This window comes from Mobula birostris, chromosome 2, assembly GCF_030028105.1.
Source record: "Mobula birostris isolate sMobBir1 chromosome 2, sMobBir1.hap1, whole genome shotgun sequence".
NCBI classification, from domain to species: domain Eukaryota; kingdom Metazoa; phylum Chordata; class Chondrichthyes; order Myliobatiformes; family Myliobatidae; genus Mobula; species Mobula birostris.
Window position 1 is genome coordinate 147,409,241 of NC_092371.1, and position 23,940 is coordinate 147,433,180.

Here is a 23,940-nt window from a genome sequence, read left to right on the forward strand (position 1 = left end):
ATCTTCAGACAGTATAACCTTTAGCTGTTTGAAGAAGAGTGCCTAAAGATCATGAACTCAAGCAGTTGCTTCAAAGCTTTGGAGAGTTGGTATTATTATTGTCTATTTATTCCAATGCAGACATCCTCAGCATTGACACTCTAATTATGCTGTTTGCTCTATTTTGCTCACATACCCCAGATAGCCCTCTGAATCAGCTCTCAACTCTGAGCATCTTGAGCAAGAGACCATCAGGAGGATAGAGGAAATAATTCAGATGTTTTCAGAACCTTATTTGATGGGAATCTCTGGCTCATGGTAGTTCAAATTGAAGGAACCTTCAACATAGTATTTCAGCACCTCAAGTCCATTTTTCATAAGCACACTGAAACCTTTCCTAAGTGGTGGGAGGAGCGCATCACCTTCCATACTGCTTGCCAGCCTGCCTCCCCCACAAAATACTTGCTTCCCATTAGAGACAGTGCTTGCAAACTCCATAAAGGATACAGCAGTTCAGGGCCATTCTTGACCCTGCCTCTCCTTTTAACAAAACCATGACAAATCTTACCTGAACATTTTCCTACCCTGTCATCATGTCACATGACTCTGTGTAACATCTGTTTTGAAAGTCTGCTCAAAAACTAGTCCTTCACATGTATTTCTAGGTCAGAAACTTGTGAAAATTTCCACTCCCTCTGAGAGAAGAAAGGTTTTAATGACTTATGTCAGCGGTCCCCAACCACTGGGCCGCGGACCGGTACCGGGCCGCAAAGCATGGGCTGCTGGGCCGCGAGGAAACGATATGATTTGGTGATATGAGTCAGTGGCACCTTTCCTTATTCTCTGTCACGGCCACTGTTGAGCCATTACGCACGCGAGGTCATTACCCGCGCATCATCCATGTCAGCGCGGGAAGGAGATCAACTCCTCGAGCTTGCAAGTGACAGCGGGCTGAAAAGTATGTTTGATGTAACATCTCTGCCGGCATTCTGGATCAAGGTCAAGGCTGAATATCCTGAGATAGCCACGAAAGCACTGAAAACGTTGTTTCCATTTCTAACATTTTTCTGCGAAGCAGGATTTTCTGCAATGAATGCAACGAAAACTAAATTGCGGAATAGACTGGGCATAAGGAACCCCCTTCGAGTATCGCTGTCTCCCATCACCCCTTGATGGGACCATGTTGTTGCAGGAAAACAAGCCCAGGGCTCCCACTGATTCAGTGATATTGGTGTGTTGCAATGATTTCATATTTCATACGGGGAAAATATGTCCTGTGTGTTTAATATCCAAATGGTACTTAAAATGTTATGGTGCTATTGACTTACATAACCATATAACAATTACAGCACGGAAACAGGCTATCTCTGCCCTTCTAGTCCATGCCGAACGCTACTCTCATCTAGTCCCACTGACCTGCAGTCAGCCCATAACCCTCCATTCCTTTCCTGTCCATATACCTATCCAATTTTTCTTCAAATGATAATATCAAACCTGCCTCTACCACTTCTACTGGAAGTTTGTTCAACACTTACTTGAAGCTCCCCTGTCCTCCCCTGATAATTGACTTACCACTATATTCATGCGAAGAAAATATGTGCTGTGTGTTTAATATTAAATTCTTTAGATAAACCCTTTTAGAAACAAAATTGAGTGTATTCGCCACTTATCACTTATATTCCGGTCGTGATTAACACCCCCCCCCCCCCGAACAGAATCGCCAAAAACGATTTGCAGAAAAAAAACCAGCAGGTACACAGATGCGCACTGGTGCCCACGCAAGGCTTCATGGTCATTGTAGTCTTTCTGTGGGTAAACACAACATATTTGACTGCTACTCTCGTCCGTTGGCAACCCTACCTGCCCCCCCGCCCCCCCCCCGGGTTGGCCGGTCCGCAAGAATATTGTCAATATTAAACCGGTCCGCAGTGCAAACAAGGTTGGGGACTCCTGACTTATGGGCAAGATGCTTGTTGCCAGATACTTTTGAATGTTTGTCAGTACAGGTGTCCCCCACTTTTCGAACGTTCGCTTTACGAAACCTCACTGTTACGAAAGACCTACATTAGTACCCTGTTTTGGCTAACAGAAGGTGTTTTCACTGTTATGAAAAAAGCAGCTGCGAAAAAAATCAGCAAGTGATAAAAGGCAGCGTGCGAAAAAAAGCAGCGAGCGCCCCAAGCAGCTGCTCTCCCCCGGATTCGGAACTGCATTCTCGCCGGCATTGCTTAAACACATGCCTGTGAGCAGCCGCTAGCAAGATGAGTTCTAAAGTATCGGAAAAGCCTAAAAGAGCTCGTAAGGGTGTTACACTTAGCATAAAACTAGACATAATTAAGCGTTTTGATCGTGGTGAACATAGTAAGGACTAAGTGAGTTTGGCTTGTGGAAGCTGAGGAAGATGATGTTGAAGACGTTTTGGCATCCCATGACCAAGAACTGATAGATGAAGAGCTGATGCAATTGGAAGAGGAAAGTATAACAATCGAAACCGAATGAGTAATGATAAAGTACGACTTTAATTTTGAAAGGGTACATAGGTTTAGGGCATATTTGCAGGATGGTTTGAGTGCTTACAAAGAACTGTATGATCTAAAAATGCGCGAGGCTCAGCAGTCAAGCAAGCCTTCCACATCAGCCACAGCAGACGATGAACCTCGACCTTCGACATCAAGGCAGGCAGTCATAGGAGAAGATGAGCTGCCTGCTCTAATGGAAACAGACGACGATGAGATGACACCCAAGTATCCCGCCACCCCAACCCCCAGGCCCCGGACAGATACTGATTCGTGGAGAATGCAGTGGTAGCCAGGAGGCACACAGCACATCTTTAAGAAAAAAGCTGAAATAAACATGCTAATTAACTATGTGCCGGGCGGCACCTAATTAATTAGCTTGTTTATTTCGGCTTTTTTCTTAAAGATGTGCCGGGTGTGTCCCAGCTATTGCTGGACCCCTGCATTCTTCGTGGATCGGTATCGGTTCGCTGCCCGGAGGGTGGGGGCCACTGCACCACCCAAACTCCGACAACTCAACCTAACACACCATCATCAGTGTGCTCTGCGCTGTCCCAATTCCAGTAAGTGATACTACACTGTACATACATTATCTCTACTTTATATCGGCTGTGTATTTTTACGTGTTATTTGGTATGATTTGGCAGCTTCATAGCTTAAAGCGCTTGCGCCGTGTTTTTGCCGACGGCGCTTGCGTGAGATTTTCGCTACAGAGAACAGTTCAGGCAATGCTTGTGGAAAAGTATTTCTACTTTATATAAGCTGTGTATTTATCATATCATTCCTGCTTTTACTATATGTTACTGTTATTTTAGGTTTTATGTGTTATTTGGCATGATTTGGTAGGTTATTTTTGGGTCTGCGAACGCACACAAAATTTTCCCATATAAATAACTAGTAATTGCTTCTTCGCTTTACGAGATTTGGGCTTACGAACCGTTTCATAGGAACGCTCTACCTTCGGATGGCGGGGGAATCCTGTATTCTGTTTTTTTCCGCTCTTGTGAATGATCACACATTTTCCGCATTGTATTTCATCTGCACGTAGTTACCCATTCACTCAGTTCGTCAATTTCCCCATGAAACCTCTATTTTTATCGCTACTCACATTCCCACCTAATGTCATATAATCAAGAAACTTGGAAGTGCTACTTTTAATACCCTCAACAAAATTATAAATAACAATTGTGAATAGTTGGAGCCAGAGCCCAGGTACCTTACTTATCTGAGAGGACTTAAATACGTCCCTTTAAAAAGTGTTTTGTAAAACCTAATGCACTACATTCAGCTTCCTCATTTACTAGATACATTCTCAAATAACCAGACTAAATGTTAAACATGATTTCCCTTTCATGTATCCATGCTGACTTCGCCCATTTTATTTCATTATTTACTTGGAGTTTTTATTTCACATTCTATATTATAAATGCTGTAATTGTCTCAGCTACAAATTCCTAGCTGTCAAGTGCCCCATGACAGGTTAAAGAACCAGCAGAAATAGAAAACACTTTGGAGTCCAGTATTGCTATTAACTAATAGTATTTATTAGTAACTACACAATACAGTAAGATAAAATCAGATATGTAAAACAGGTTAGCAATGATCAGATATGTATACGTGTGGAAATATGAAAACAAAGCTTCTTCAAGTCTAGGGGCAAACAGATAGTCTTACTTTGATGAGTAAAGTTCAGTTCAGTTCGTGGTGTTGAGTTTAGTAGTGATGGAGAGGGAGAGAGGGAGAGATCTGAGTCTTCAGGTGAGCTGATGCTGTTGATCTTCCCATTGTCCTTCGAAATCCTTTAGGAGTCACCGACTGTGACCACAACAAAGTGGACCGTTCTTAGGTGGTGGAATTATCAACCCAGGCAAGGGTTCGACACACGAATAACTCCCCAATGGTCACACCCTTTTCACGCTGCGAGAGCCACTGATTGATCCTCCAAAACCCACCTTCCTGCAGGCACAACAAAGCTCATTCAGTGTCCAAAACCATGTGTCTGTAGGTCTAACAGCTGACCTTCTATTTATCTCACTGTGCTGAACACCAGCTGTCCATCAAGCAGCTCCTCCCTTCTCTCTCTGTAAGAACTTGGAAGCTGCCAATGTCCTTGCAGGAAGTATAAACAAACTGTGAGCAGTCTTTGCCTCTCTTTCTCTTGCTTTCTCTTTTTTTAACAAGGTGTCTGTGTTGAACCTCTCTCGCACTCTCTCTCGCACTTCATAGGGGTAATTCAGGACCCCGTCACACTGGCTAACAAATATGTAGTTCCTTGATTACTTTCTCCCTTCATTCTAAAATAGTCTAGACAGGTGTACCCAACCCCTTTTATTGGCCCATGGCATTTTTAAAAAATGGTTGGGAACCTCCTGATCTGGAATTTTGAAAAATCTTAAGGAGACCATCTGCCGTCCTCATAGCCACCTCTTTTAAAATGTTGGAATTTATCAGGTGTAGAGGGGGAAGCTCAAAACTACCTTCTCAAGGACAATTAGGGGATGGGCAGTAATAAAATATAGTAAGATAATTCCACGGATGAGTTATCTAGGGACTAGATAATAATCCATCAAGTGGCCTTGTAAACTATGCTCATTAAGAAATGCTCTGTCCCTCTCAGCAATAATTCAGCAGGTTTGCTATGGTGTATTTTGAATCAGATAGGTTCACTTGTATATGTGCCCCAAAGTATTTCCTTTTTGGTCAGGTATTCTACTGTATATGTACTTAAAAATAGCAATGAAACTATCCGGTTTGTATTTATTTCACTATTTGTAGGTATAAAGTTGCAACTTTGAAGTTGTGGGTTCTCAGCCAATTTGCTTTAGAGGTGGCGGTCATTCTACCCATGCTTTAACAATTCGTTATTGTCATCTGTTTGAAATCATATGTTTCTCATTCTGTTAGGCTGTTCTATAATGTCTTAAAAGCAGTCAGTTTGTTAATTTAAATTATATGGAGGGAGGAATTGGAAGTCTGCACGAATTATGAGTCGCAATTTGAATTTTGGAGCAGTAGGGAAAGGAAGGGGAGGAAAAAACCTGATGGTCCAAGCTTTTACAAAGTGAGAAAGACACACTCTTGTGCCAAAACCTTAGGTTGAGTTCATTGAAAGTTATAATCCATTATCCTGAATATCCAACTAACTGAACTAGAGTTGGAAAAAGTTTAAATTTTCTTTATTTCAAACTACAAGCAGTCGTTGTTGACATCTTTGCTCCCAAAATAGAAAATTCCAAAATTTTATTGATACTGTCTACTGGCATTCCTCAAATTTGGGTAAAAGAAACTTCAAGTACATTTCAAGACTAAGGGAAATAAGTTGGAGAGTGTAAAATTTTGTGTGTTTTATTGAGTTGAAAACATGACAGAAGAGCAACATAGGTATAACAATTAAAAAGACTGTCTTCAGTTGTACTGGTGAAGGAGGATTTTATGAGATTTCTGCTTCTCTGACCATTTTTATTCTCAAGCCTGTCTACCTGGTCCTAGTTCCTATCCCCAAGTAGAATTGAACAGCTGGAACACATTGCATAAGGAGTGGAATTAGTAGTGGAGAGGTTACTGGCACAGTGAGAACAAAGATATGGATGGCTCTGAATTAGTTGAAATTGTAGCGTGTGGCATGAAAAGGTGAATGAGAACATCTTTAACAAAACAATCTCAGTTTGGTCGAATCCACTTTCAGAATTGGAGTGCCTGCAAAAAATTGGAGCAAAGAACAATATTTCAACATGGAAGAATATGTGTTTCCAATTGCATAGAGTATCAATAGGTTAAGGTTGTAGCTAACAGCAGATGATTGTAGATACATTGTATCTACAGAAGATACATTGCATTTCATCTACCATTTCTTTGCCCTTTCTCCCTATCTGTCCAAATCAGACTCCCAGAGCACTACCTGCCCCTAAACCTATCTTGTAGTCTGTAAATTTGGCCACAAAGCAATCAATTCAGTCATCCAAATCCCTGACATATAATGTGAAAAGAAGTGGTTCCAATACCAGCCCTGTGAAAAATCACTAGTTACCAGCAGCCAACCAGTAAAGGACCCCTTTATTCGCAATCTGCCTCCTGCCAGATAGCCAATTAGCCAATCTTCTATGTCTGCTAGTATCTTTCCTGTAATAACAAAGACTCTTATCTTGTTTGCAGCTTTATGTGCAGCACATTGTTAAAGGCTTTCTGAAAATCCATGTTTTACAACATCCACTCTTACATATCCTGCTTGTTATTTCCTCAAAGAATTTCAACAGATTTGTTAGGCAAGATTTCCCCTTAAGGAAACTATGCTGACTTTGGCCTATTTTTATTATGTGCCTCCAAGGACCCTGAAAACACATCCTTAGATATCAACTCCCAACATCTCCAGGTCAGTTTAACTGGCTTATAATGTCCTTTCTTCTGCCTCACTTCCTTCCTGAAGAGTAGAGTGACATTTGCAATTTTCCAGTCCTCTGGAATCATGCCACAATCTAGTGTTTGTCAAAAGATTCTTACAAATGACTCCACAATCTCTTCAGCAACTTCCTTCAGAACCCTGAGGTGTAGTCCATCTGATCCAGGTAATTTGCCTACCTTCACACCTATCAGCTTCCCAAACACCTTCTCAGTTATAGCAACTACATTCAATTTTGTCCCCTGACACTTAGAATTTTTGGCATACTGAATATAATGGTAACTTATTTCAAAAGTATTCAAGTGGATTGGAAAATCCTTGTATCATGAAAGACATTTTCCATTGTATTTTTTTCATCTTTAATATTTTTTTCTAATTGACCTAGTTATAACAACCTTTCTCCGTCTTTAACTGGTACTTTAACCTTCACTTGATTTATTTAGAACTGGGGTGTTATTGCAGTCACAATAGAATATTGCTCTAGTTAATTTCTCTTACTCTGCTGATGCCACATTATACCATTTTCAGCTGCTCCGGGGTCATAACACTCATCAGAGCAGATCTTTTCTTTGTTCATGAGCTTGTACCCTTCCCACTTCATGAGAAGATGATGAAAGAGGTAAAAACAGAGGGGGGGGGGTGGATGTTGTTAAGGTAGAAAACAGAAAAGCATACTAGAAAGGTATAAATTAGCTCTCCTTTCATTAGATTAGAGCATTAGGAGACAATAGAAGAGGGAAGGCATGATTAGTTCAATATAGAACCATTTAAATTGTGGATTTTAGTATAAATACCTAAACTAGTAATGTAATAATCCTTGACAAGAGAGTCTTGGGAAAACATTGTTCTGAAGTATTAATTTTGCTGCAGGTAGTTAGCCAGCTATTTTTAATGGATTCTAAGAGTTTTACAACTATTTGTACTGCTGTGAAGGCTGCAGTGATATATAACTTGTGTTGTTTGTAATTATCTGTTTCCCAAAAGAGAAGTACTTCAGTTTTTATGGTCATTTTGGATTTTCCTCCCTTTCTCATTGATAGGCTTCATAGCAGCTCTTTTCCAGCTAATATGAGTACCCAGTCTTTGCACATGCAGGTAAATTCTGCATACCAAAAACTGTTATATCTGTGAACAGTGTTAATACATGTACTTCATCAGAAAGGCTAATAAATAACAAATGGTTAAACTTCAGTATTTTTTAATTCATCAGTTTGGTTTATTTTATACCCACCCAGTCTAGCAATTCTGGGTTAATTGTGGCATTTCCCATATCACTAATATAAAATTGGCTTATTTAACTGGCTTTTGAATTGTATACAATTATTGTGTAAATTTACTTCCTCTCTTCCAACCTAGTAAGCTGGTGAAATATTTTTAGTAATGATGTCTTCATTTTACATTTGATATCATTTGTGTACTCCTTGTTGGCATAATATGTCGGAAAGGCTGAATCATAGGGTTCTTGTAGAAGAAGAACTGTTAGAGCTCCCTTAGCAAAAATGCAGCATAACATTGCAGCAATATTGAAAGAAGATTGGTGTGATTGATGTAAGTACAATTTGTATTACTAAAACAGCAGTATAAATTGTTTACAATTGAGTATGCATTTCCTTGTAAAAATGCTGCATGTTAATTATTCGTCTTTTCATGTCTCTGAATACTTGCAGTGAGTACTAGATAAACATTACATCAGCAGAGAGCTCCAGTACCTCCAGCATTTTTGATAAGAGCTCTCTTATTTTCTTTAACTTGTGATACATATATTACACTGCAGTAAGAATGAGACTGATACGTAATTCTGAGGATTCCATTCTTATCACTTATTATAACAGTTCAGTCTCATTTGTTTGTTGTGTACTTACATCACTTTTCAACATATAAAAGTCCATGTTGCATTTCTGAGTTCCATACTTTTTATAAATATGACCAAATGCCAATAATACTGTTTCATTTTTCATTTTTAACTAAAAATATTTAACAATGCTAATAAGATCACTAGTTCCCATGTTTTTTTTTGATTTTTGGTGCTTGGCATTTTGTTTGGCTTTGTTAATTTTTAAATCTGTACAATGTTTCAGTCTACGTGGACAATTCTTCCTACACCTTTGTTTGTGATAATTGATGTAGTTGCTTTAGTATTTGGTTGTCTTTGCTGTAATGAGGTTTTTGTTTTAATCTCAACCAGTGTCAATTTAACCATATGTTTTATTGTTATTTAAAGCTGTTGGGAAATCTGGTGCCAGGCAACCAGCTAGCCATGGGAGTCGTCGATCCCGGACACAGAGATTAAACAAAGAACCTGTTTCTAAAGACATAGACTTGGTGACTAAACGCATGTTATCTGCTAGGTTGCTAAAAATTAATGAGCTTCGAAATGAGGTTACTGAGTTGCAGGGTAAACTGGAGGATTTACAGAAGGAAAACAAAGTACTAAAGCGCCTCCAGTACAGGCAGGAGAAAGCTCTTAGTAAGTTTGAAGACACAGAAAATGAGATCTCAATGCTCATATCTCGACACAACAATGAAGTCCGTATACTTCGGGAAAGGCTTCGAAAATCACAGGAAAAAGAGAGGGCAATGGAGAAACAATTGAAAGACACAGAGGAAGAACTTCATCGAACAAAAAACTCTCTGCTGAAATTAAAGAAACTTTCAGAGGACAAACATTTGATAGAGAGAGATGAATTGGCCCAGAAACTTGCTAAAGCTGAAATCAAAATGGAAAACAGTGAAAGGAGAATTAAGGTAATACTTGTTTGAGAACATTAGCTTTATTTACTCGTATTACACATGTCAACTGAATTCTCTTTCCTTGTTAATGAATTTATCACAATAATGCTAATTATTATTTTGTTCAAGGAATTTAAATTTAGACCTGCTCAGTGAGGTTGTCTAACCAGAAGCCTACTTAAAGCTGCAATCTTAGATTATCTAAGCATTACAAATTTTATGATACAGTTTTAATATAACATTGCCTTATGAGTTCTTCTATGCAATATACTGTAAAATTGCTATAATCCTTTATACCCAGCACTTTGGTGCTTGATTAGTACTTGTAGATTTTCTGGACTATTGGATAATTATTTCTATTACTATTTAAGTCAATTTTGTTTTAAATGTTACTTAGTATTATAATTTTCTAATGAACCAGATGATTTTAAAGTGAGTGTTGGAACCAGTGCCCCAGATACTGGAAAGGAAACTTAGGAACTCAGGCCCAGCTGACTGGAATTAAAGTACAGGAATTGTTGTCTCAGTAAATAGAAGTGCAGCTTGGGGACCAGTGCCCTGGTGATTGGAAGGGTGTTGAATGCAGTTGGCTGAAGGGCCTGTTCCTGTGCTCTGCTACTCTGTTCTATGATTTCTGCAAGACGTTGCTCCTATTTTCTTACAGGCTTCAACTCCATCATTGTTTAATGCTTGGTTCCTATGCAACCACGTCATTTTGTCTGTTTTCCTCCTATCATCCAGGGACCCAAACAGTCTTTTCAGGTAGTATTTCACTTGCTCTTCTTTCAATCTAGTATACTGAATAGGTGTTCCCTTCTATATTGGAGGATCAGATGGTCTTTTTGTGAAGTACTTAAGTTCACAGGAGAAACCTGGTTCATTGCAATCCCAGTCCCATTCTGACCTACAAGTCTGTGATGTCCTAAACTGTTACAATGAGGCTAATGAAGAGTGTCAGCTTTGAAGTATTGACTCTGGTTCTCTTTACACAGGTACTGATCGGCTGAGTGTTTCTGGCGATTTTTATTTAAAATTTTTAGTACCTGCAGATTTTTAAAAAATTTTAATGTCATCTATGTTAGTATTCATTTCTAACAGACTGGCAATAACACTTTGCAATAATTAACAGCAAAGAGGTAAGGCCATTTTGGCCCATCTAGTCTGCTCTGCCATTAGATCATGGCTGATTTTTTGTAAACTCTATTCTCCTGCCTTCTCTCTGTAATCTTTACTGTCCTTACTACTCAAGAACCTATCAACCTCTGCTTTAAAATTACCCAATGACTTGGCCTCTAGAGCCAACTGTGGAAATGAATTTCACAAGTTCACCACCCTCTGGCTAAAGATATTCCTTTCATCTCTGTTCTAAGGGGATGTCCTTCTATTCTGAGGCTGTGCCCTCAGGTCCTAGCATTTCCCTCTATTGGAAACATCTTCGCCACGTTTACTCTATCTAGGCCTTTTAATATTCGGTAGGTAATGGTAAGATTTGTATATTTTTAAAAAATCACTTTTGTATGATTGTGGGGCAGTGGTTATATTACTATACAAGTAACTCAGAAACCAGAAATAGCAATCCACCAGGGACATTTGTGGAGTTTTTCCAGATGATTTCAAATTTATCAAAAGACCTAATCTTAACAATGATTACCATAGGAACTCTCAAAATGCTGGAGGAACTCAGTAGGTGAGACAGCATATATGGAAAAGAATAAACAGTTGACGTTTTGAGCTGAGACCATTCTTTGAGACTGGAAAGGAAAGTGGAGGATGCCAGAATAAAAAGTGTGGGGGAGGGGAAAGAGGACCAGCTAGAAGATGATGGGTGAAACTAGGTGGGTGGGAAAGGTAAAGGGCTGGAACTCATAGGTGGGACTGGATTGTGGGAGAAAGGCAAGAAAGAGGGACACCAGAGGGAAGTGATTCTGTTGAAGTTTCAGTTAATATAGAGAAAAATCATTGCCATTTTATTGGATTGAATTTTAACATTCTTAAAGTTAATTGTATGTAAATCAGAAGTTATTTCCTAATTCTTCGTTCTGGAGTTGTATCATTTTTCTGAATATTATGTTTTTACTATATAGCAAAAAATAGCTGTACTGGAAGCCTTAAATTCATATTTGATTTCTTCATAATTTACTAAATTTGTATATTTCAGTAAAAAGCTGAATCAATGGATGAAGCCTTTTACTAATGAAGCACAGAAAGAATATGAGCTTTGCACCTGCTATCCCAGCAAAATCTTTCCATGTTCTTATGTACATTTTTTTGGTATCACCAATGGACAACACTGAGAAAGCCAATTACAGTTAAATGAAAATCTTGCGGCACATTCAACCCATACTTTTATGGTCCAGAAACAGTAATTTATTTTATTTCAAAGGATGTGATGAATTTGAAGACTGAAATATTGAAATGATTTTTGTTTTCTTATTTTTCAATATCAGGATCTGCAGAGAAATTTAGAGTTGACCAACAACAGTTTCCTTAGACAAGTGACTTCTGAACGCAAGAAGGCGCAAGAGGCACAGGAAGATATTCGGAATCTCCAGGAGGAAATTCAGCGCCTTGGTCAAAAACTAAAAGTATTTCACCACTTTATAGTTCTGTCAAATGAAAGTTCTTCTATCCATAACATAGCAATATACACATGATTTTATATTAAAATTTTATTTTGTGGGACATTAATTTCTTATGTGAATTTGTTAGCTAGCTGTTAAGAATAGATTTAATGTAACTGTTATATATAGGCTAACAATTAAAGTTACAAATTTTTTGCATCGGTAAGGCATTCAAGCATCAGTTTGTTTTTTGTCACAATGTTGAGTATTAATAATTGTTATATGATTTGATCACTGTCATTGTAACCATTTATTATATACAAGTGTGTGATATATTGCATCGGGATTTACCATGGCCTTTGAAGATTTTTGTGTGATGTCAGGCTAGGTGTGAACTGAAGATTTGCCTGGAATTTTTAAATAACCTATTGCCAGTTCCATTTCAAAGGGAAGATTTTTTTCCAGTAAACAAAATTCTTCAAGAAGCTTTTATCTTTTAATTCTAATCTTTTAAATTCATAAGAGAGCCAGCTTTTCAACTCAAACAATTTAATGGAATAGAAGCAAGATATCCTCTTCACTTTTTATATGTAGCATTTTCCTTGATCCACTGAGTGGTTTCATTCATTGACAAGGGAAAGTATTTAGGTTTCGAAGGAAGATCACAGAGAGATAACTAGATTTGTATTTGTTTTAGGTTAAAATTAAACCTGAGCTCCTTGATAACTCAAAGTTGCTGTCTAGTTCAAGAATTTCCTATGTTTAATTGGGATGGTGTTAGGTTCATAATAGATGGTCTCTGGTTTCTGCGGCTGATAAGAAGTTGGAATTGGGGTGTTTCTTTTAAAGTGGCAGAATAATTTTCTTGTGTTTATTCAAAGGAGAAGGAAAAGGAGCTTGATGTGAAGAATATTTATGCCAATCGTATACTGAAGTCATCACCAAAGAAAGAAGGTGAAAGCACACCTAAGAGAAAAGGTATTGTTTTTCTCTTATTGCTAAAACTACTCTGGGTTCTGTTAAGGTTGATATGAAAATTTTATGCACCTTGAGAAAATAGCCAAAATATATGACATACATCCATGCATTTAGGTTTTATTTTTTAAGGAAATTTAATTGTGATTGAACATGTGCTGCATGTTCAGTCTGCTGTTTTTTGTCTGGATCTTCCAGGCATATGACATGCTGACACCTGGAAGCATCGTGCATGGTGAATTTCCAGGCCTCTCTCTCATACAGCATAAGTAATGCTAAATTTGGTTCTGTTTTGTTTTCAGATGCCATGGACCAACCAGAGATTAATGCGTCTGTATATGATTAATTTTGGCCGATAAGCAATTTGGGTCTCTTGATTAAAATGACATTTTAAAACATTTATTCTATTTGCTAGAGAAGCAAAGATTACTAAAAATGTAATTTAATTGTATTATAGCAATACTGATCAGAATTGGAACAAATTAATAATGCTGTTCAGGAATGAATTACTATAATCATTTGTACAGATTTTTCAAGCTCAGAAAAGGTAATAAGTGTCTTCACAAATGCAGGCTTTTTAACAAAAATGTATATCTGAGGAAACAATGAAAATCTATGATGCCTTGAAATAACAGTTTAAATTCCTTTTGATTGCATTAGATTTTGCATTTGTGTGAATATTCTCATATTGCATTATTCCTCATCAATACAAAAACTATCTAATGGCCTATCTAATGATATGATACATGAAAGAATTATTTATTGTAATAATTTTGTAGACTATGAAGTTGCTGTATTAACTGAATCTAACCTGTAGTCAAGTGTTATATTCAAAAGAAAATGAAGTGGTGAAGTATCAGCATGTGGCAATGACAGGGATTGGGGCAGAGATGGTTGCAGAGTAGATGTGTTAAAATTGGTAGAAGCATGTGATGATTTCAATGATGCAAAGTTTGGGGATAGGATATGAAATCTTGCTGACCTCTTTGGTGAGATTGAAATTATACACAGCTTGTTGGAGAAAATCTGACCATAAAGAGAGGAGTTGAGCTTGGTTGTATTTTGAGTCTAAACCCTGTTCTGTAAGGGACTGGGAGCAGAAAACCTTGAAGTTGGCTAAAATATTAAGAAATGAACAAAATGCTTGAGGAACTTGGTAAGTTAGGCAGCATCAATGGAGGGAAATAAATAGTTGATGTTTTGTACTGAGACTCATCAGGATTCGTATTACCCATGTTTTTAAGGAAATGCAGAAGGATGGGATTAATCTGGGTAGAACTTTTTCAACTGCCACAGAATCAAAGGACCAAATAACCTATTTCTTTGTCATTAATTATCTTGGATTCTGTTAATTTGGTTTGTGTTTCAAACACACTTTTTTCTACTAGAGATGGGGGAATGGTGGATAACTATTAATATATTGTCATAGTCATTGTGATAAAATTCAGTGCTGTGTGATAAAGAGTGCATATAGAAAAAACCTAAATCAATATGGATAAAGAAAGAAGTAGATAATGTTATTAAGAAAGTCTTCATAAAATTATTGAAATAGGCATGAAAGTCAGGTTACTTTTTATTGTCATTTCGACCATAACTGCTGGTACAGTACTCAGTAAAAACGAGAGAACGTTTTTCAGGACCATGGTGCCACATGAAACAATACAAAAACTACACTGAACTGCGTAAAACAACACAAAAACTACACTAGGCTATAGACCTACCCAGGACTGCATAAAGTACACAGAACAGTGCAGGCATTACTATAAATAATAAACAAGACAATAGGCACAGTGGAGGGCAGTAGGTTGGTAGTCCAATGGCTTGGGGGAAAAACTGTTACATAAATAAACAGCTGAATAGCGGCGTCAGGGATTCTGTCCGTTTCTATACTCCTGCCGAGTATTTCGTTGGAGTCGGATGTAGTCCAATTTAATGTCCATTGGAGAGCAGAATGGACGGGAGAGCCAGCCGGCTAGGGCTTGCTTTTTTCCTGGCACAGAATCCTGTCCGCTCATCTCGCTTCCGCTTCCTCGCACACTGCTTATGACATCCCCACCTCCGGCCACTGGCATCAGGCAACTCCGAGGCCTGATTCTCTCAGGAAACAGAGGTTGCACAATTTAACCAGCAGATCTTCATGAAGGTTTGTTTTTGGGTGATCTCTGTATTGTAGCAGTACCTGGTGATGGTAGATAGCCACTCCGTTATCCATTGGCCTAAACCCTAATTGTGCCTTAAAATTAAATTTAAAAAACTAAATTAAAATAGCACCAGTTCCATAAGGCCACTGCTGCTGTGCCGTGCCGCCTGCTGATGCACCAATGTACAAAAGATGACTATTTGGAGAATTAAACTATCATGAGCAGCATGAGCTGTTTCATTGCTATATTTAGTGTACTATAGTTAACATAATTTTCCCTCTGTAATCTCCAAATTCTGCATGTCATTTTCAAATATAAAATATGATGAGCTGTCAGCAAACAATGGATTAATAAAACAGACTTGCCCTAACAACTCACTAGAATTCAAATAATTCTCAGAAAATTCCAAGATAATTAATTTCTTGAATTTTGATTTCATGTGCATTTTATTTAAAGCCATACTAAATTGGAAGGTGAATTCTTTTAAAACTAAGTAAGTGTGGAGTGAGGGAGGAACCTACTGAAGCGATTTGAATAGACTGTGTGTGTGGTTTCTGTATGTGTAAAACAAAATCCTGAAAAGCAGAAAATAAGGCCACCTCTAAATTGCATTGGATTTTAAATAGTTGCATAGAGAAACAGTGCTATCCCAAGGCATAATTAGGTAATTCCTCTATTTGTGAAGTTTACTGACTGCACAATTTATTTGAAGGAAATTGAGGTGAGGGAGATATTTAACTGAAAATCAAAACCTGCAGATGCTGTATGTTTGAAGTGGAAACTGATAATTCTGGTAACTTCCAGCAAGTCGAACAGCAACTGTGGTGGCGGGGAGAAAGAGTTAATATTTAAGGTTAAATTTTTCATCAGAACTGCAGAGGTCATTTGTAATACAATTTGTACAATAAAAGCTCTACAATTGTGCCACTTAATCAGGGTTAAGCCCAGCTGCCTTTAGTGCGACTCTTTATCAGTTCAGCCACTTAATCAGTGTTGTTACTGTATCGGCTTTGCATTTTTCAATGCTGCCCCTCTATTGGCTTGGTTTACCCTTGATGCAGCCTCTCTATTGGTTTGGCCACTCCCCAGTTACTGGACTATGATAATTACCAGAGAGCATGCTATATTGTAAACTATTAGATAAAGATTTTACTATTAATTCTCTGCATTTCTGGCAAAAAAAAATACTGTGCTTAGGTTGGAGAGAGTGCTGTTTTATTTCATTAGTTATTATTTCCATTCTTGATATAATATGTTTTGAGTAAATTAACATTGTTAATTGTAACAAAGTTTACTGTAATCTGACCCAGTTGGTTGGACTGAGTCTGTTTTAAATGTATAATTGGAATTCTTATCCACCATTTCACAAATGGTTGACTAGTATAAATCAGTTGTAGATACATTATAATTTTTTTTTCCCTGTATACTTCAGCAACACCATCTAGTACCGTTAAAGGAGTACAGACTGAAGAATATTTCTTGCCCTCAGTATTTCCAACTCCACCCCGAACAACAGGCAGTGAAGAAGAAATGAGGATAAGAGGAGACTGTTCCCAAGCGGTATGTTTAATGCTGTATGTGTGCAACAAAACAATTGAAGGGGATGATATCATCCCACTGGGCTATGTTGAATTTTGAAAATGCCTAATGAAGATTAAAAACAGAATTGCAAAAACTGGAAATTAAAACAGAAAAAGCAGGCAACACTCAGCAGGTTAGGAGATGTATATAAACAACAAAATAAACCAGTGCAAATTGAAAAAGAAAAAGAAATGTAGTCCAAGATGGTGTTAGTTTTTCAGGTTGTTCAAGAGCCTGATGACAATTGGGAGCAATCTGCTTTTGAACCTTGAGGTGTAGGCTCCTGTGCCTGTTGCCTAATAGCTCAATGAGAAGATGGTGTGGCCTACATATTGGGGGTGGTTCCTTCTTGAGACACAATGTCATGTAGGTGTCCTTAATAGTTGGGAGAGCTTAATCCATGATGGAACTGGCTGAATTCCTGTACATTGGAGTTTCCATACTAGGCAGTGATGCAGCTAGTGAGAATGCTGTAATCTATAGAAGTTGTCAGACTCTTTGAGATCTCAAATCTCCTTCAACTTGTGTGTGTGTGTGTGTGTGTGTGTGTGTGTGTGTGTGTGTATATATATATATATATATATATATGTATATGTAGACAGGTAGCTGCACAGTCTCATGGTTGCATGTCTGTACTGGTCCCAGGATAGATCTTACAAGATGTTAACACCCAAGAGCTTGAAGCTGCAAATATATCATGAAAACCAGTGCAAGTTCAGCTGACTTCCACTTCCTAAAGTTCACAATCAGTTTCTTGGTTTTGCTGACAGTTTGCAAGGTTGTTGTATGATGCTACTCAACCAGATGAAAACTATGCTGTCTTGTCACCCTCCATGATTCTATCAGTAGTCATGTCATCCGTGAATTTGTAGATGGTATGAAAGCTATGTTTAGCCACGGAAAAAGTACAACAGAGGGCTAAACATGCAGCCCTGAAGTGTGCCTGTCACGATAGTCAATGAGTGGGGATGAGTTTTCTAATCATTGTGAAGAAGTCGAGGATCTGAATGCAGAGGGAGAAACGGAAGCATTGTTCTTGGAGCCTATTGGTAAGTTTTGAGGGGCTGATGTGGAACATCAAGCTGTAGATAATGAGCCTGATGTATGTGTTCAGGTTATCCAGGTAGTCCAAAGTGAGAAGAATTATGTGGTTAATTTTCCAGAGACCCTGTCCTCTGAAGTGAACTGAAGCAGTTTCTACATTGTTACTTGAAAATTCTGACTTTGGCTAAGGTTGTGTTGCTGGGTCCTAAACATGGAATTAAAAGTTAAATTATGGTTTGAACATCCAGCCAAGATGGCTCAACCAGAAGTGAATTTTAATCAGTGTAGTGGTTGGGAAATTTTAATTGAAGAATGACTAAATGAAATAACAATTTGGCATCAATAACAGCAGCATGAAACTGCAGGATAGATGGTAATAACCCAACTGGTTGTCTTTCAGGAAAGAAGAAATATTCCTTGAAGATTTGTTGAAATCAAAAAAAAATCTGTATCAAGAACTATAAATAAATCCAGACCACCATTTATCATTGATTATGCTCTGAAATGCCTTGGGGATAATCAACAGTGGACAACACTTGCCAGTCTTGCAAGATTGGCAAACAGTTAAAAATAAGAGAAATGTTCAGGATGCTTCAACACTTTTAAGTTCAGTATGGCCACAGCTGTTCAATATGGAATTTAGGAGAATTCACACAGATTAGCTGGCAAGACATTTGCTAAAGCTTTTCTAACATTGAGACGAAGCTCTAGGGTAATTTAAACTTATTCTCTCAAAGATGCAAGATACTTTTGCACCTGCAAATTTTGTTACCCACTTGCAGATGATATGATCACAAATCTCGAGTGAAATACATATAAAAATTGATCTGTCCCATTTTCCAATTCAACACCATATTCAAATTTGCCTAAAATCAATAATTATTAATCAAGGTACAGTGGATTCTGGTTAACTGGGACATAGCAGGTGACCAGTAGATTTCAGCCCAATTAAGCAGCTACCCCAATTAGCTGAAGTTTCAAAGAAATAGTTAAAAAGGTATTTAAAAGAAAGACAAATTACCATATTACTGAATAACAAATTATGCATTTAAATGAATCCAGAACAAATTAGACCACCAAAACTAATACAGTACTATAAAACTATGTATTAGTTCCTAATAGTTATCGACAAATGAATTAATCTAGTGTATGCTACCATGTTCTTCTGATTGATTGTAAATAAATAAAACCAGTGCAGACATCTGGTGAAGATAATGGGCTGCCTTCAAACAATACTTTCGATGATTGCATCCTCCAAATCCTCATTTTCATTGTAACATTCAAAATGATCGATACCTTTAAATGCTTTGTAGTACCTATCTTGTTGAAGTAATGAAATTGTTTCATTTTCACTCTGAAATAGGTTTGAATAAATTTATTTTATCTTATATACTTTTACAGTTTAATCAGCATTGGATTTCTCAAAAGTAATTTTCCAATTGATTTCTTAACTTTTGCTTTATATTTCTATTCTTCTATTTCTGTTTAATTCTGAGCTGAGACGGTGAACAAATTTTGAAAGTGAATCAGGCATGTATTTCATTTTAATGTTTTTCTTTCACCACAGCAAAAGTACTCTGCATTTTGCTATGGATAAACATGCCATTCTACATCCCGAAGAATTAGTAATGAAATGTTCATATTCTAAATCAATAAACTTCTTCAAATTGCAGAGCTAGAGTTCGTTGTTTTTCATGCCTTTGTTTTTTGCTGCATGTCTCCAACAGAACAGCGTTGTTTGGGTTAAAATCTATCTCCTGAGGTGATTCATCAGGAGCACTAAATCATTTGTCTCCAGAATACAGTAATAAAAAGTGAAAGAGTTGTACTCCTCCCTCCCCCCCACTCCCCCACTTAGAAGAAATGCTGAAAATATCTGAAATTATGACATTTTCCCATGATGTTTGAAGTTCTTTTTAAGTACAATGACCCAATCTAACGGTTTACAAAAGTTATCCTGAAGGATGTAATGTGGTTGTGGATTTGTAGTAAAACTTGGCTGTGATTGGTATGAGTATCCGTCGTGCGAAGTGTCCTTCAAAACAGGCATTTTTTTTTACCTTATTTTGAAAGCTTGCTTCTACTTCACTTTTTTTTCTACATTCTTGATCTTGTCTGTCTGCTTCACAACATTTCAACCTACTACATAACTCGACCATCTTAACAACTCACTTCCAATGTATTTCACAGATACTACACGTGTAAACTCCCATACAGTTTGTTATAAATAAATAATGTTCCATTCAGTTCTCTGGTTCACTCTCCCATTCCCACAAACTATTTCCCTTCTCGTTGTGCAAGCATCTAACCAAACGTTCCTTCAGATGAAGCAGTGATTTACTTGCAGTTCTTCTAGTATTTGCAAACTGTGCTCACAATCGATCCCCTCTACATTGGAGAAACCAAATATGGACTGGGTGATCACATTATTGCGCACCTCCATTCATTCTGTAGTTGTCTGTCACTATAATTATCCATCCCTTTCCTACCTTGGCCTATTGGTCTGTGGTCTCCTACGTTATTCTCATGGTGCTCAATATCAACTCGAACAGCATATCTGGGCATGTTGTAGCCTTCCAGACTTGAGAATGAATTCAATAATTTCAGTCTCAGATCATTTTCAAGATATATTTTTCGGATTGAAATGTTGTGTCAAAAGATGTCGTCATAGCTTTTTATGTGGAGAGATGCATTTCTAATGGCTCTGCTCTGCTGAGAACCTGGCACAAATTTTTGCCATCCTGCTACTCACTGCTCTGTTAGGAACCTGATGTGAACCATGTCTTCCCTGTTGCTGTATGCCGCTGTGCCAGAGAACTAATGCAAAGACCGCAATAAATTACTCCATGACTCATTGCAGATAAGCTGCCTGTGATGTTGGGCATGAAGAGTCAAGTGGTGTGTCTGCTCACGGCTTGAGGGACAGGCCTCGGGACTGCACCCTTGCTGGCACTGTTAGTCTAGGCAGTTGGTGGGGAGTGTTAGCAACTTCTTCATGCATTCATAGACCCTACAGTCTTTTTTATCACATACTGAATGTGTTGGAAGCTACTGGCCCTTTTGCTCTTTGTTTACCTACAGTGCTGTGAGGTCTTACCATAGAAAAATCACCAGGTTCAAAAGAGCTGTTCTGGAAATGAAGGATCACAGCCTCAGAACCAGCAGTCATCCATTTTAGGACTAAGAGGCACATAAATCTCAGAATTCAAATTGGGAATCTTTGATATTCTTTACCTTCTGGGCTTCAGAAGTTCACTTATTCAGTATATTCATGGGTGACATCAGTTGATTTATGGATACTAAGAAAATTAAGGGTATATGTGGGGAGCCTGTGGTAGAGGTAAAAGATCAGCTATGATAACAAATGGTAGAACAATCTTTAAGAGTCAAATGTTCTATGTGCTGGTACATTTCTTTCCTGTCTTTCACAGGTCAAATTTTTGAATATTTTATGCATAAGAATCTTTGGGTCTGCATTTTTATCTGGCTTCTTTCTGATTTTCCATCTCCCTTTTCTAAACTTGTCTTCATAATAAGATCAGTGCTTTGCTCACTTAATATTATCCTAAATAAACTGCTCAGCACCCAGCATTCCTCCCTGGCTCTGCTGGCTGAAATTGTTTAAAATGATCTCTAGTTACTGTAAATTCTTCTTTCAAATCTGTGATCATCATTCCTCTCCTTGAAAAACAATCTTTGAATCTCTTTGAAAATCAATGCCATCTCCAATATCCTTGAAGACATACTTCAGATTATATGGCTCCCAAATTTGTGTCAGTTTTATCCCTCTTTTAATCCTGCCTCTGCCATTGCATTGAAGCACTCGGATCATGGTATTTGACATTCCACAGTATTCAACATTATATGTGATTCTGGTAAAGGTAATTCTTTTTATCCTTTATCTTCTCAACCTGCCTGCAACTATTGGTTGTTTGTTTATGTCATCTTAAGCATCTGTCTAATTTACCAGTTTGTTGGTACCACATTGATCAGCTTCCATTCTCATTTACCCAATTCAAGTAAGCTAATCTCACCCACAATATTTTCTTTACCCAGATCTTTGCTATTACCTGTTCTCAAGGATCATTCTTGACATCCTGATGAAGGGTCTTCATCCAAAACTTCAACTGTTTATTCATTTCTCTAGATGTTGCCTGGCCTGCTGAATTCCTTCAGCATTTTGGGTGTATTCCTCTGGATTTTCTGCATCTGCAGAATCTCTTGTGTTATTCTTGACATCCCCCCATTTGTTATCCACATGTTGCCTGTCAGGAATATCATCCAAAAATATAGTTTTCACATCTACACAGTTAACACCCAACAGAATATAATTCTTCACAAACAGGAGAAAATCTGCAGATGCTGGAGGAACTCAGCAGGCCAGGCAGCATCTATGGAAAAGAGCACTGTTGACCTTTTGGGCCTAGTCGCTTCAGCAGGACTGGAGATAAAAGATGAGTAGATTTTAAAAAGCTCGGGGGGGGCGGGGTGGCAACAAGGGATCGAGAATCACAAGGTGATAGGTGAAACCAGGAAGTAAAGAGCTGGGAAGTTAATTGGTGAAAGAGATACCAGGTTGTAAAAGGGGCGATCGAATAGGAGAGGACAGAAGGCCATGGAAGAAAGAAAAGGGGGGTTGAGCGTGAGAGGGAAGCAATTGGCAGGCAAGGAGATGAAGTGAGAGAGGGAAAAGGGGATGGGGAATGGTGAAAAAGAAGGGGTTTTCACCATTTCTCAGAAGTTTGAGAAATTGATGTTCATGCTATCAGGTTGGAGGCTACCCAGAAGGAATACAAGGTGTTCTTCCAACCTGAGTGTGGCTTCATCACGAAAGTAGAGGAAGTCTTAGATTGACATAATCGGGGCCATTCAGGGACCCCAAACAGTGCTTCCAGCTGAGGTGACACTTCACCTGTGAGTCTGTTGGGATCATATGCTGTGTCCGAAGCTCCCAGTATGGCCTCCTGTATATTGGTGAGACCCAATATAGAATGGGATACTGCTTTGCCAAGCACCTATGTGCTGTTCACCAGAAGAAGCAGGAACTCCTGCTGGCCACCCATTTCAATTCCAATTCCAGTTCCCACTCCCATTCCGATATGTCTATCTGTAGCCTCCTCTACTGTCAAAATAAAGCACACTCAGGTTGGAGGAACAACACCTTGTATTTTGTCTGGGTAGTCTCCAACCTGATGGCATGAATATTGATTTCTTGAACTTCCTGTAATACCACCCGCCTCCCTTCACCATTCCCCATCCCCTTTTCACTCTCTTACCTTACCTCCTTGCCTGACCATTGCCTCCTACTGGTGCTCCTCCCCCGTTTTCTTCCTGCCATGGCCTTCTGTCCTCTCCTATAATATTCCCCCCTTCTCCAGTCGTGTATCTCTTTCTCCAGTCAACTTCCCAGCTCGTTACTTTACCTCTCCTCCTCCCAGTTTCACCTATCACTTTGTGTTTCTCCCTTCACCCTCCTCCCATCTTTTAAATCTACTCATCTTTTTTTTACCCTCCAGTCCTGCTTGAAGGGTCTCAACCCGAAATGTCGACGGTCCTCTTCTCCATAGACGCTGCCTGGCCTGCTGAGTTCCTACAGCATTTTATGTGTGTTGATAATATAACTCTTCCTCTAACAATTGGTGTTGAATGAACTGGAATTTTTGTGTAAGTACTGGGACAATCAAAGTCACAAACATCTGTCTCTGTCATAAGCTCTGTTTCATCGTCACTGGTACCATTCCTTTGTTTGGCAAACATGTATTGAAGTTATTAGTAAAGGCAAAACTAGGACAGTCCAAAGCACAATTTCCCCATATTTCCTGCTTAGTTTTAAACTGTATAAAACTGCATCTACTTGGAAAATTATACTTCATTGAGGAGCGATCAGTCAGAGTGTTGGTGGTTACCATAGAACATAGAATAGTACAGCACAGTACAGGCCCTTCGGCTCACAATGTTGTGCCGACCCTCAAACCCTGCCTCCCATATAAGCCCCCACCTTAAATTCCTCCATATAC

At 38.4% G+C, this 23,940-nt stretch overlaps 1 protein-coding gene across 2 annotated transcripts in view; it reads left to right on the forward strand.

Moving 5' to 3' along the window:
- lca5 (lebercilin LCA5) overlaps positions 1-23,940 on the forward strand; it is a 100,455-nt gene that overhangs the window by 53,229 nt on the left and 23,286 nt on the right. For both annotated transcript variants that reach the window (XM_072250170.1, XM_072250175.1), the window contains exons 3-6: positions 9,113-9,636; positions 12,069-12,206; positions 13,064-13,160; positions 16,731-16,858. In XM_072250170.1, coding sequence (XP_072106271.1) covers positions 9,113-9,636; positions 12,069-12,206; positions 13,064-13,160; positions 16,731-16,858 — 887 coding nt within the window. The remainder of the gene's footprint in view (positions 1-9,112; positions 9,637-12,068; positions 12,207-13,063; positions 13,161-16,730; positions 16,859-23,940) is intronic.